The sequence below is a fragment of the Aphis gossypii genome, chromosome 2, assembly GCF_020184175.1.
Source record: "Aphis gossypii isolate Hap1 chromosome 2, ASM2018417v2, whole genome shotgun sequence".
In the NCBI taxonomy this organism is placed as follows: Eukaryota; Metazoa; Arthropoda; class Insecta; order Hemiptera; family Aphididae; genus Aphis; species Aphis gossypii.
Genome location: NC_065531.1, coordinates 13,208,772 through 13,225,560, shown reverse-complemented (window position 1 = coordinate 13,225,560; position 16,789 = coordinate 13,208,772). Strand labels below are relative to the sequence as shown.

Sequence of the window (16,789 nt, the reverse complement as noted above, 5' to 3'; positions counted from 1 at the left end):
TCAAAATGTATTTTGAAATGGCAAATGGATTTATAATGGATATTTTTAACTGTTGTAGAGAAGTACTTACATTTACTAAATTACGGGTTATACAATTATGTAACTGATCTCAATTTCCAACAACGCAATTAATGTTAGATGTTAGGTAATAAATAATAATATTTAGCATATCCCAACTAGAAAATGAGCATATAGGTAACAACTAACAAGTAATATAACATACATAACTAAATAAAATATTATACAGTTGTTGTATGGACGAGTACTTGAGTAAAGAATTACTATTTTGGTAAATTATTGTTATTCAAAAAGTTTTAAATTTAACAATAATCTTATACTCCAATAAAATATCTAAGAAATCCCCTTAAATTAAAGATTTAGATATATTATTATATTCGAAATTACTAAATCAACTCTCACATATTATAATTATTATAGCTATCAAAAATAAAGCTTTAGCGTTGTTTTTGGAATGTTAAACAAAATTGCTTCAAACTCCATGATCCGCTCATTTTCAAATACATTTATACCTCACTCATACATTCTTTAATTTGAGATAATAACAGCACTGCGTGTTAGTAATAAACTCAAATAGTTTAGATTGAAATCCTTTTTTTTATATGGTACACGCTATAATGTATTAAGCACCAACTACATTGATTATGAAAATATTTTTATAAATTAAAAATTTAATTTTTATAGTTTTAAACTTAGAACCATTAAAAATACGCAGATATATTACAATAACAATACATTTTATTTTATAACTTTTAAATAGATAGCGATATTGACGACTATTATTTACAAAGATTGACACATTTTAGGTTAAAACCGTAGTATTTTCAACAATCATTAATTTTTTATTTCTCATTTTTCCAAAAAATACACATTATACGATTCTATTAATATTTTAATAACCAAGTTCTTAATGAACTAAATTTGAAAGTAAATCATAAAATACATTTACCTATTAGTATTGTTTCTGTATTATATAATATCTTCTTTCACTAATATTTTTTTATTTATCTATAAAGAACTTATGTTGTTTTTTTGTATTGTTTAGTTTCATTAAATTACTTATAGTATAAATTGTTTTTAAAATATAACTATTATTTATCTACTTATGTATCATATTTATATATATTGTATTACTGATATGAATATTACTAAATTGTAAATTGCACATTGGTCCGTATCAACTAAAATAAAATAAATAAATTCGGTAGTGAATAAAATACAAACAAAATAAAATATTATAAGTATATATATTTGAATGAATAGACAATTTGTGATTTGTTTTATTTTTGTGTACTCAATTTTTTTGGTAACAATATTAACAATATTCAATAATAATTGATAAAAGGTTCAATAATTTTTCTTTGTATGATAAGTTTAAGTATATACATATTATTATAACCAAGCAGAGAGAATAGAATAGTAGAATAAAAATATAATTTTATTCTTAACTAAATGTTTTTTAAATAAAATATATAACACATATTTTATTGACTTTATCAGAAAAAAAACAGATTGAATATTACTCTCAAAATCCTCTGATTGTACAATTTGTCTTATTGTGAAACATTATGTTCTTTACAGGTAATTGTTTATATTTTACCGTAATTATTATGTTTTTTTTACTTGTAGACGTCATAAATCCGCTACTCTTATATTGGCCGCCGGCGGTTGATTATAATCATGTTGACTTCATTGACCGCACAACGTCGTTATGGAGAGACCATTCATAATTTCTCTCTGGACAAAGATCTACGCGCTACAGTGTACATAGGTACGACTATAGTATGTAGTTATAATTTATAAGATAACTCGTAGTTGGCAACTATATTATAGTAATAACTAATAAAGAATTATATTTACTATTCTTCTAATTTAAAATATATATATGTATTATATTTTACTTAAATAAATAGTTTAGATCGCTATCAATAGCTCCCGCTGTTACTTTTAACTTGTAAGAAATATATGGGTAATAAATACTATTTTCATATCATTATGCATTTGAACTGACGAAGGTCCACTCACTGACTATTAACACCTATATAATATCACTAAATCTACAAAACCGATGTTTTTTTTATCTATGTATATAAAAGTCAACAGTGTTTTTAGTTATGATTAAACTTATAAGTAATAAATGTAAATTTAATCGCCTAATATTTAAATATAATTGCAAAACATGGATATGGATAATATATATACTATACACGAATATACGAACTCAATTATTATTTTCACACTCACTTAATAAAAATTATTCAATTATAAAATCTACAATTTAATAATATAAAATTTACGATAAATAAATAGATACCTAAGAGAAAAATAAAAAATGATGTTTATCCTATTTAAACAAAAATCATGATCAATTATAGTCTATAATAGGTTAGGTATACGAATTTAAATTGTATTTTATAATTTTAAACATTAAAGTCAAAACTATCATTCTAATAGACTAAAAAACTGTAGTATATATCATTATATTGACATTTTAAAGTTTGATTAGTAACAATAAGGTTATATATTTTATAAATAACAAGTATTATGAAAATTAAATTAAAAATATACGTTTAAGATATTATATTAATATTGCGCAATGAAATCAGAAATTCTTTTATAAAACAATATAGTATGGTAAAAATTCAAAAACGGTAGGTATATCTATATAATATACCTAATGATTATAGGCCTAAAAGCAGGATACCACCACCCTTTAAAAAAACAAAAAAAAGGTGCAATTACGTCTTATGACCCTAATGTGTTTGTAACTGTCGCCAGGATCATATAGTATATTATAGATATAGTCATGAATAAAAGCATATATAGTTTACTAATGAGTAATATGTATACACTATTTTACGTTTATATAATACGGCTATACAATATACATATATATTATTGTATTATGTACAAACAAAACACGTCTTCCATTAACCATTATTCTGCAGTCAAATAGCCATAAAATACGCCACGTGTCATCGACTTAACCCTTTACATAGTATCTACTATTTTATTGGCATATTAAATCAAATAGGGCTAACTGACAGCCAACTGACAGGAATAGGTTTTAAACCAATTTAGAAACATTAATCATCATACTACAAAATTAAATAACATTATTTACTGACATAGTATTATCAATGACTCAGTTTAAAGATTAAACAAGAAACTGTAAGATATATAGGTATTATTGAAATGTTAGTTTAAATAATCTGTGTTCACTGTCGATTATTATTGTTATATTATTGTATTAATATATTAATATTTTATTTTTTATATGAATCATATAATGTACATAATATGTTTATTATTTTTAATATGATTTAAATGAAACTCCAGCAAATAGCTATACTAGTTAGTTTCAAATAGTTTTTAATATTTGAATATAAATACGCAATTGTATAAATTTTAAAGTTGACAGTATTTGTTAAGTTTTAAATGTAAATTTAATTAAATGATAAAAAAATATTATTTTATTTTCGAAATACATGAATTATTTCATTTTCCGGTATTTTATTATGAATATTACTTTAGCAGGTGAGACGTAGATATATCGTGTATAAGAAAATATATTTTATTGTATAATAAATATGAGAAAACAAACCGGTAGGTAAAATGTGCGTGTTTCGTATGATTTTTCAATGGATATAAATTGTCCATTTGTATTCTTTAAGTTTGAAATACTAAATATTTAAGATTTTTATTATTAAAATATAATATATATTGTTATAATCTGTACATAATATAGAATTGTAGTTCAACAGTGTATAATTAAGTACTAGAATAACACCATTGATTCTCTGTTTGACTCGTCTCTGAAAATACAGCTTAGGGGAGGGGGAAGCCAATCAAAAACTAATATGCTAATAAAACATACATTATAGTGAACTTCCAGGCATCAATAATACGTTTACTATAAGTATACAATATACATATATTAATATACAATATAAGTACTTACGAATATAATAATATATACCTATTGAACCTATTCTACTGTTTATGTTATACAAGCATCAAACTAGAATTAGTCCAATAAGTACCAACCAATTGGATTCAATATCGTACTAATGTACAATTTATTTAATCTAAATTTAAAATACAATACCAATGCCCTGATATATTGTCATAATATATTTATCCGACAAACTATCCAGAAAAGTATATAAAGCTTGCATAAAATAATTGGTATTAGTCTATGGAGTACGTAAAGCCGCGGATTAATAGAAATTGACTGAACAATGATGAAATGCAAAATAAAAATTAACTTATATAACGCATGATAACTGATATAAGTACGAGTATATATTAAGAAAAGAAAAATATATTGAATACACTGAGAATAGAACACACCAGGATAACATAAACAGTTTACCTTTATCAAAATATAACCTACCAATTTTCGAACCGTTCGTTTAAATTCAGTGGGTAAGGATTTCTAATAGCTAAACACGTATACTGAAAAAATTCGGAAAATGTTCGTATCAAAGGACATCAGATAAACCTAACAACAGTTGTATACCTATTATACATATTCAATTCTTGCATCATGAAATGATTGCAAACCGGTGAACCTGACAGTCTAACTGTATATAATTTACAATCTTACCCAGATATAATTTGTCCTGAGCTATTTCACACTGTATCTCTTACTGCTCAAAAGAATTGTCCGATCAAAACAAAAACATAAACAAATTAAAAAATAATAATATATAGTCACATAATATGTCCGAAATGAATAGTTTAGAATTAAGTCATTAGTTATGCGTTGGAACCAGCCAGCTGTCTCATATGCCGTTTGGAAAATATAATTTTTAATTTACTCGTTTTGAAAAACTACAAATCAATGAATCGTGGATCGTGGTAACTGGTACAAAATACGATAGTGTATAATAATATTAGAATTCGCGAATATAAAAGTACTGACGGACGTACATCAATGTTAAATGATAATTTGCGTAATAAATTTCCATGCACTCGTGTAAAAAATACGGTTTCACCTGTCAAGTAATTTACACACACACACACACATGTATAATATAATACATACACTGGCACGTACATCGAACGAACACTACTCGATGTATTCTTTTTTTTATTTAGTGTATACTCTCACTATTATTATTATTAGGTACCTATTTTTTTTTTACCCAGAACGCGGAAAACGTCGGCGAATCGGAGAAAGGCCGCGTTCAACCCGGACAACCGTATAATTTAAATGTATTTTAGACGTCTTCTGACCCCAGCAATTACCTCAAATTATCCCTGTTGTACACAACGTACTCACAACGGGTTTGTTCTCGATTTTATTTTTTTTTCTAGTATATAGTTTGTTATTAAAAATCACTTTTGACGTTTCTATACCGGCTTATGTCTGTTGAACATAAGTTTAAAAACCGTATACAGTATATAATAAATATATATGGTTATAAAGTCACAGGACGTAGGTGGTGCCCATTTCAAAAATTGAGAATAGCTGACATTATAATGTAATATTATTATAGTTGTAAGACTTTTTTTTTGAATAATCCCAATCAAAGTACCAAATGATTTTTAGCTATTAAATGAAACATATTTACAATTCTATTATAATTTCAAAGTTGTTTTTATTTTTTATACATTTCATTAAGTATCTATTTATATTTAATTTGAATTCTCAAAAAGCACCGACAACACATCTAGTATTATGACTATCATTTCGTAAACTAATTGTTACTTAACATATAAAAATATAAAAGATTTTTAAGTTTATGTTTAACAATGAATATTATGACATATTATGTTCAAGGAAATCAAGTTGGTGTAAAAATATTTTCAGATACAAATATATCAGTCTAATAGTAAACGTAAATTTTATATGCAGGTACATTAGGTATATATTTTAAGTCCTAACTCTCTATTATTATGACAATTTAATGGTATGTTATAATATATATTATTAAATATTAGTATATGTATACCTATAATATATTTAATTAGTTATACAATATTTCTTGTATCACTTTAAGTTTATATTTTTATATTAGACAAGTTTTATCATTTTTTATAAATTATAAGTTAGTCAAAGACCATAGAATTTGTTACTTATTAATATTTTAAATAGTTTTTATTAGCAGAACGAATGTAGATAGCAGGTTGTAACTTATTCTTATATTTTATTTAGACATATTTTTGGGGTAAACTTTTACTTTAATATTATTATTATTATTCAACTACATAATTTTAGTGCAAATTGTATTTGTCTCATTTAATAAACAATAAATAAAGAATATTGAATCAATTTAAACATTAAGACATTAAGTAATTCCACAATAAACAGGAGATCTTACTAATACAGTAATACCACTGTGACTTAATATTACATTAGTCATCTGATTTTTTTCTTTGAAGTTGTTACATTAGAAAAATGTCGCGAGGTAATTAATATAAACTATAGTGTATAAAGTATACAATTATATTGAAACTTTTCCTGAAATATAAAATTATACCTATCGATGTTCGAAAAAAATGTCTTCCATTTTTTTTTTTTTTTTTAACTAAGCTCATATTCACTATATTATTATACAACAAAAATATTTCAAAAGTTATAAGCATCATTGTATTTATTCTATAGTAGCCGTATCTGCAGTATCGACCGTAATTTTCTTTCGAAATAGTTTAAAAATCAAATTTATTTTCGTTCATCTTGTGGCAATTTTCGAAATAACTCTAAAATTAATTTTTCGCAAACATACACACTCAGTATAATCTCTATTATATATATATATATACGAACCTCTACATATACATATGAAAGGATGAATGAAGGTACGCGAAGGGAAAACAAGTTATTACAGCAAGGGTGGCTGCCGGTTAGCAGGGCACCCCAGTGTACCGTATAAGTCGTAAATCCGTCCCCGCAGCGTGTACCTTTCTATACATATAATATATATACAATATACATACACACCACACACGTGCGCGCGAGTTTAACTCGCGGAGAGCGCCGCGAGACCGATATAGGAATTGACCACTGATGATTACTTTTTCAAAGGGCGGGCACCACGCGGGTGCGGCGACGGAGGGTCGGAAACGCCGCGAAGGGTAGCACATACGGCACACATATACGTACAAACAAACATACACATATAACCTATAGTGGTAGTCCCGTACTTAAATGTGTACACGTATATATAAGTGTATATATTCGCGTCGGCCAGTGGCCCCCTCGGTCGTGCCCGCGATTGCGTGATGGACAAACATTACATTACCGGTCCGGATCCACTGTGTGTTGTTCTTGCCGTTGTATATGATACATATACAACACATATAAGTATATATGTATATATGTGCTAGCGAAGTTACCGGTGTAACATAATCTTCGGTAATGGAGCCTAGTGACGTCACACTGCGGGAGTACGAAATGCATCAATTACACAAACACACGTGGCGCCCGCTGTATACATATTATTATTAATGTATATTATAATATAATCACGTAGACGGACGCGCGCGAGCATCACCCGCGATTTGTATCAATCAACACGAACAGTGGAAAATATATAGAAACCACCACGCCTGATAAAACATTTTGATGTACCTACCTATACTATGACAAGATAGATTAAAATATGTAACTATATGTATACGCCTATATAAGCGAACATATACTTTTTTGGAAGCCATTCGCGCGCTGTGGTCTCCAAAACGAATTAATATATAACATATGTTTGTACAGGTAATATACCCTATATAGGTATAGTAATATACGCATAGTGTGTATACGTTATCATAATATATTGTTTTGCGTCATGATGACGGCGTATGTGTTACATTCGCAGGATTATTTTGTTCGCGTTTTATATAAACCTATTAAAACTGTGACAGTTATACTATACTATTATAATACCTTATGTATAGGATATGTACTTTTAAATTATCGAAAGCATCGTATTTACACGTGTTTATATTATAGGTCATGTGCGAGTGCACATACAATTGTACAAAAATTTGATTGTAAAATCGTGGATTTTCGAAAACTATTGTAATAACTATATCGATAAGTGTATAAATTTATATTCTTCATAATAACGTTGTACTTAAAATACTTCAATCTTTTATAGGTGTAAAATATGTTGCAGATAACATAAAAAATGGCATTTATATCAAGTTATACATTATTTGTAACTATAGAAAAATAATCACAACCCCGGTAAAATAGCCCAAGAAAGTCCATGCGAGTTCTATATGCGTTTTTATTACCCAACTTTAATTATAAAAAAACAATGATGTAACATTTTGACTGATTTGAGCGTAGTACAGTTAACTTAATTTATATTATATGGTACTCGCTACATTTATCTATAAACGATTACATGAAATCAAACTTATGAACAAATAAGAAAAAACACTACGAAAAGATTTATAAATTAATTGATTAAAGACATTAACTAGCCTTACATGAAATTTACACTTAAGATACACCAAAAAATTATAACTTGACTAACACATTATCTAAATAATAATATGCATTCATAATTCGGTTGGTCGTTTGATAGCATTTTCAATTAAACTTAACGTTTTTACTTTTATAGGCGTATACTCATTTTTGGACGAATCGACCACAGCTTAAATTAATATAAAAAATAATCTAGAAAGTAAATAAAAATGCGTATTATACCTTTTGCCGTTGCGCCGTCGTCGCTTGGTTGCGTAGACGGTGCTCAGCGGGTTGACGGGCTGGACTGGCAGTGCAGTGACCGCGGCCACGGCCATCGCGGCGGCGCCGGACTGACCGCGCAACTGTCCGTTGGATGCGGCCACCAGCTGATGGTGTTGTACGTGGTTCTGATGGTGTTCGATCAGTGGCTGATGGTATGTGGCTGGGGGGGCGCCGCATGGCCCCGTCCCCGTGACGTACTCCGTTTTGGGGGCGCCTCGAGCAACCTGCGATGTCAGCGCCGCGCGCCCGTTGTCACTCGACCGCCGATCACATTACATCTCATCCGCGTATTTCGGTGGTACGACGGATGTAGTGACCTTCGAATCGTTTGGCCCCCGCGTTCGACCTTAGTACCAATACGCTATCGTCTGACCCAAATCTCGCATCCACGTATCCGTTATGTATTGACGTCTGTAGACGAAAATCCTAATTAAAAACAAATAATAGACAACAAGAGATGAATAATAATAATAACTATAATAATTTAACAGTAGCTTTAAAACTAACATATTATAATCATATTATAATGAATAAAATTCAATAAAATTTTATTTTTTAATTCTGAGCGGAGCTATGCCAATGTATTTAAATCGATATTTACTCGTACATTAAATCGCTGTGGATTTTTGGGACAGTGCGCCTGACTTTAATGTAAAATTAAGGAGAATTATATAAATACTTCGATTTTTGTATATACTTTGAAATTGATTTCTGGTTTTTAGTTAGAATTTTTGACATAGTTCGGGAGAAAGGAAATCAAAATGTTCCCAACACTTCTCTATCTATTCGGAAAACAAATAACGGAAAAACAAAAATATTTACGCAAGGCACATCAGTTTTTGGCTACACCGATTTAACAATTTTATTTTAATTCAAGAATGACTGACTATACTGACTAGTAACAGTAGAAAATTGAAACATATCCTTCTTATTACTTAAATTATTATTTTCTAATGATTACGTTGTATGAAGTTTTAAAGATATTTAGACACATTTTAAACTATTTTACATAATATAATATTATAGGTATAATATAAGAATTTGAAATGTTCGAATATTTGTAGTTTTTCCCTAGAATGTTAATATACCTATTTATTTTTCAAAGCATGATAATGTAATACATATCATCAGTCCTTACTAGTTCTTATTAATATTTAAAATCATCGAATACATACAGGAAAAATGTTTCATGCACATCACAAATTCAATTTTTGATGAATTTACAACAATTTGCAAATTACTTTTGGTGTGTTTAAAAGTTTATTAACTTTTAAACATTAATGGTTAGGTTTAAACCTTTGGTTTTAAAGTGAAATACAAAATTCTTTATAATTTGTTTTAATAGAAATGACATTTTTTTTAAATAGATAATATGAATAACAATTAATTTGTATATAGACTTTGACTTCAAAGTTTGAAAATACAAATTATAATTGAGTATACCTATTTAAACAAAAATGAGGATTTGTCCTTTGTTATAAAATAACAAATGTTAATCATAGGGACTTAAAATTAGGTACATGTATATTACAATTTTCTAAACAAAATTCAATTTTCAGAGTACCTTTTCAAACATTTCAAATTAATTTTAAGTTATCGGTACCTACCAATTTATAACACGAAGGCAAGAACTATATGTTTAATTATACACATTAAACTTCATCATATATTGCATATCGCTTACGGTACGTTAGTATTGGCTTATATTTACCAATAACCTTATGTTAACTTATAAGTTTATTAGATATAATAGTATATGATATCGATGTTTTTACGACTTAACAAAGTAGTTAACAGCCTACCAGGTTACCCCGAGCACACGTTTATGTCCATGGCACGAAAATATCTACTATACAGTAAATATATTATGTGCATAATAAAAAAGTGTTTAACATAATACTTAAAAAACATATTTTATGAATTAATAAACAATATAAATGAAATGCAAAACTGCTGGACAACTTCATACCTACATCAAAATGTCACGAAAGTGTTGCAATAAATTTTAGTAAAATATAAAACTATAAGTACCTATTCATTTTTTTTTAAACTTTTAATTATACTACACTTTTATAAAATGATTTTTTCTTTAGTGTGTAGTTATCTTTAAATAAAACCTCATATTGTTTAAAATGACCAGGCCGAATGTAATGGTTTTTAATTTGTATACTGTTCACATACATTGACAATTCTATGTATGTCCCAAGCATTTAATAAAATGCTCAATTTCCTATTTTTGCCGTCACATATATATACTATACAGTTATATTGTCATATTATATTTATAGAATGTAGGATATACGAGTATATATTATATAGGAACTACGCTTACAACAAAAGTATCGTTCGTGGTGAGTGTTATGTAGGTACCTATAATATATATAAATAGTGAAAGTTTAATGGGATGGTAGAAGTTAACTTGTCACATTTTGTGACTTTTAGGAATTTAAGTTAAAAATAATTCAACTATTATTAAAATAATACCTATAAATAATTTTTCTTCAGTAGTAATATGAATAACAATACCAAATGGGCTTAAGAACAGCATTTAAATATAGGTACAATAGGTACATGCATGTTTTCCTAATTCTTGAAATACGATAATTATAATAATGAATTGAAAATCAACAAAAAGTTATACATATCAACTTCAACTTCTATTACCTATCCATTCATAGATATATTAAAATAATATGACTAAACACCATAAATACAATATTATATTGTTATTAAATTATATTATTATTGGTATTGATAATTTATCACGCATATTCAAAAAAACGATATTTCATATTGTGTTAAGTTTTGAAATTTACCACACACATATATAAATAAATTACAAAAAAATTAAATTTTGATTTTACGATTCAAAGAAAAATGTAATCACATTTTATTATTGTAAGTATTAATTATTAAAGAAATGTTAGTAGATATATATTATAATAATATATAATGCTATGATTATTTCAGCATTGAGCATACAACATCATTCTAATTTCGTTATAATTTAAATATTTTTTTCAGCATTGCGTGCGGTAGAGTGTAATTTATTTATTTTTGACATCGTATAACAAAATAATCTGTATAGATATATTCGCCAGAACAAATATTTTTCTTGCCGTTTTAACTTACGTGATTTATGCAGTTTTAAAACACAATATATAATAGTTAACTTATTACTCGTACAATTGTACGTAATTAAATTTTATTTGTCAATTTATTTTGGGTATAGGTACCTATATTTTTAAATTGTCTTAATTAATAAAAAAAAAAATAGGTAAATAACATATACCGCTGACTAAACGACCTCATCTTCTTCACTGTTTTTGCTTCCTGGTCAAAAAAATTGTGTTTTTTTTAATAAACATGTAAAAAAAAATATCCTAAGAATGATGAAAATTTAAGTTAATTACGTATACATTAAGTCTTGAATAAAGATCGGAATTTAATGTCCTATAAATCATAAAACTCCTTTAAAAATGCATTTACAATAACTAATAATTAATTTAAAATATATTTTGTTTATTTCTGATAATAAAAATAAATAATTATTTCTCAATAAATAGTTTATGTATAAAAATTGACATCTATATCATATTATGTAATCGATCGGTGGTTGTCTGACGATTAAGATATTAAATAAACTCGAGATTCGTCTTATTTTAAAACCAATAGTTTTGACATGATGTTATATTACAAACACTCGGAATAATTAAACATTTATACAACATTTATCTAATGCAAATTATTATTATTTTTTTTTTTTTTTGTTATATAGGTATTCAAAAGGTAACAAATTAAAGTTAATTCATAAAAAATCGATATTAGGATAATACAGGTATGCACTTTATTTTTATAGCTCTGCATATAAATAGCTCGCTAAGTATTATTTTAGATAATCCAAAAAAAAATAATATATATACATATGAAGTAAGTACGTATTGAAATTCTAACTTATCATGTCGAATTTATAATATCTTTTATTGGATGATTGGATAATGCATAATAAACTATATGTCTAACATTATAACTTATATATAGGTGTACGTCTTATTAAAGCAGACAATAATGTACTTAAAAGTTAAAATCTCTCGCTCGCTACAGAGCCTAAAAAACTAAGTTTACAATTGGTTTTTTTTATTTATTTACATTTCATACTGATTAAAATAATGTTGCGAAAGTGTAAAATATGTTAAACCAGTCTAGGGAATCTAGACCAAGCTACTACACGTAATTTATTATGTATATACAATGCAGTTGTACTGTGTATATATAGTTGGTAAGTCTATTTAACGCGTCGATTACGTTCATTAACTACATTTTTATTCTGACGTTTTGTAAACACGTTAAAACAATAACGTTTATATAGACGAGAACTAACAGTTTTATGCACCAAAGAGATTGCATGCCGATTTGCAACGACAAGTTATATATATATATATATATATATACCTAATACCTATCTATATATAGTCTGCACTCTGCGTACATTAGTTATAGACACGAGACACCTATCGTGTGAAGGACGTAAACGCGTGAGCTTCTGGATTTGTGACCAATATTCGATATATTTTCACGTACTGTGTATTGGTAGTTATAGGTACTTAAATCGTAATAAATATTTTCCAAAGTGCATTTACTGCTCTTGCATTCACATCGATTTACTTAAACTCAATGTAAACAATTTCAACTTTACGATAAAAAGGAAATGGTTTATTTTTATATTGTATCGACTTTTATTTTATAAGTATTAAACTACATTTTTATCGATTAAAATAATATTTCCTGTATTTTTATTTAAGTATATAATACAGCACTTAATACAAATAGTTTATTATTTATGAATAAAAATTATAATTTATAATAATATTTTTTCTAATTATAAATCTTAAATCATTGCAGTATAAGTACTCGTATGAAATAAATAGAAAAATATTTTTCGTCCGTGAATTAAATGTGACATTTTATCCTTTTCAATGCTTTTGCAAATGCTAATTCCTGCAGTGCTACACGTATATTGTTATTCGTTAAACAAAATTAATGGGTTAGCTTCATCATGACTGTGCGCTAACCATGGACTAGTATATATCTTAAATCTTAGTCTGTGGTGTTAACTGAAAGACAGCTAGACGACGGTACACATTGCTGAGCCTGCATGCACAGCAAACCCGTTATCGGACTCAAGACAAAAGCTATTTGTTTATGTGCGTGCACTAAGTATAGGTAGTAGGTACATCGTGGTTAAAATATTATCCATGTAATAATCTATAATAAGGAGACACTTGTCGCGATCTGTACCTATGTATAATTTTATAAACAATTTCTGTTACATATAGAAAGTTTATATTTATAAATTAATTAATAAAAAATAAAAATAGTAATTTTATAACTGTTCAGATTTTTCATATTAAATAAAATGTTGCAGTTTTTACTGTAACTACTTAAAACCATTTTACTGTAATAGATATAGTATATACAGTATACACCTATATTTTTTTATTACTTTGCGTTTACACCCGAATAAGCAGACAGTTAGGTGTTTATAGGTACATTTAATTATTTGCTAACTAAATATTTTAAAATCTAAAAATCAGATAAAGTATATAGGTACTGTGTGTTATTTTTATTATTAGGGTCTTGTTTCAGATAACTACATGCTTTTATCATACATTCATATATGTTAGGTGTATTATCTAATATAGAAAATCTTAACAGCGCTCGATTTTTATGTAGTTAAAATATATAGTGTCCAGGATCATGACCATTAATATAATATATTATTATGTACATATTTATGAAAATACAATAATGTTTAATATATTGTTGTTAAACACTTTAAATAAGTTTTACTTAATTATTTTATTTAAACATATTATTATATTATATTAATACAATTAAATTTTATTTGAAGTTATTATATAATGATATCTATAACTGGTAACAATTATTTCATCAACGATAACGAACATATTTGTATTATTTTGATTTGATTTTTTAATAAAAATATACCATTATATATAAACTATAGTTTTTTTAAATGTAGGTATAAATTATAATTCATGCATATGAGATATATATACGTGTTAAATACATATTATATATATCTACATAATATGCAAGTGTATATGAATATTTTACCACTTTTATGGTTTACCGGCCGGTTCAATTATTTTGAAAATGAATAGAATATCTAAAATGTATACGAACTACTTAAAGATATAGTCGTATAGATTATTTAAATATCCCAAGTCTTAGATAAAGTATACTGATAAATATTTTTTATGTTTCACACTCGAGTTGTTTGGTAAAAAGTACCTATATAATACAACCAGTTCTGTTATAAAAGGTGAAAAATTATTTGGAAATTACATTAAATAAATGAGCATATTCTTAATTGTTATAAAAATATAGGTAGTTACCTACAATTATATAAAATATATATATCCGCATAATTGTATCGAGTTAATGCGCGCATTACAATAATTGTACAGAATTATAAATTTTAATCTATAAATAGTGATAGAATAATAACGTAATAATTATACGAATGTGTAACATTAGTAACAAAATATGATACCTATAATAAGATCTTATACCAAAGAAGGTAAAAAAAAAAACAATGCTTTTCTCCCTATTATTACAGTGAATGTATATATTAATTGTATGATGATTTCATCATAAAATGTTAATCGATTTATACAATTTCATATATATTACAGTAATTTCACTAAATTAAAGATGAGTTATATCCATAGATGCATTTAAGTCACTTTATATATTATATTATGTATAGTTATTTGAATATAATATAGATACCTTATGATTTATAAACCATTTACAAAGTAGAGTAAGATTTCGATGTATAATTTGTTACATTAATATACTTAACTTGAACGATTAATTTTATGATTTACTTTAAATAATTTTATAAGACTCAAATATTATATTTTTGGTTTATTCCCGAGATTCGCAATTCTATTGTATTATTTTTTCCCCGTTCAAATATTGGAACTCGATCTATATAGGTAGATACACCGTAAAACATTACTAAAAGCATATATGGGTAAGGTAAATGCAGACAAATTCGATATAATCAATCTCGTATTTAAAAATTACGTTTTTGGCATCGGTGTTGGAAACACCAGTATAGGAGATTTTATGTACCTACACGTTAAATATAGTCTAATTCAGATCAACTCGTCTGTTAATAAAAATCCTGTAAGTGTATGTACATTATTGTATACACGCGATATCCTACATCGTTATCGTTTATGTAACATAATTGTCATAATACCTTATTATATACCTTAAATTCTACATAAAATATTTTTCTGCTTTATAATGTATATACGCATAAAAACTTACGTTTGAGTTCAAAGTCACACGATACGGACGACTGTTGCAGATATATATATACTGTGCAGTGGTTTACAGTACCTATATAGTAAAATATATTATAATATACGAGCAGTATAGGATTGGTGCAGTTATTTCGCGATTCGCGAGTGCAGTATCCTATAAATGATTTATAAAATCGAAGACGTGTAATGCAGCGCAGGTGTATGAAGATATAGGTATATAAACGTGTTAATAAATCCCAGTCCGAAAATTTAAAACTTTCGGAAACAAATCGAGAGACGAGTTGACGCGAGTGTGCCGTGGACCTATACGAGTTATATACCTATGCTTACAACGGTATATATATAATATAATATAAACGTATAATATATAATATATACCTACGATCGGAAGAAAATATACGATCCCGGGGCGTAGGTGTGACGGAAAATATTAAATTTTTCTTTTCGTCACACGAAAATCGGTGTACACACGCGCCCGCGCACTCGCGCACACGATATATACACACACACACTCTCTCTCTCACACACACACACACACAGACACAGACACACGCAGACACGGACGCACACGCTGGACACCGTACGCGATGGCACGACGAGGCGCACTGCTGTTCTGGCGCGCGGTGAACACGGATGGAAACGGCGCGGCGGCCACGGTGTACGATCGCGGACTGTTCGACTCGACGGCGCGCGCGCGCGCGCTCGCCCG

The 16,789-nt window shown here is 27.4% G+C and overlaps 1 protein-coding gene across 11 annotated transcripts in view; it reads right to left on the bottom strand.

Annotated features, from left to right (window-relative positions):
- Window positions 1–16,789, bottom strand: part of LOC114131394 (aryl hydrocarbon receptor protein 1) — a 53,073-nt gene extending 36,284 nt beyond the window's left edge. For 3 of the 11 annotated variants that reach the window (XM_050200088.1, XM_050200093.1, XM_050200094.1), the window contains exons 1-2: window positions 16,459–16,786; window positions 8,678–9,145 (exon numbers count right to left, since the gene is read on the bottom strand). In XM_050200088.1, the coding sequence (XP_050056045.1) occupies window positions 8,678–8,772 (95 nt within the window). In that variant the 5' untranslated portion in view covers window positions 8,773–9,145; window positions 16,459–16,786. Of the gene's footprint in view, window positions 1–8,677; window positions 9,146–16,084; window positions 16,157–16,458 lie in introns of all 11 variants that reach the window. The other 8 variants (XM_050200097.1, XM_050200098.1, XM_050200090.1 and 5 more) reach the window with 7 other exon arrangements.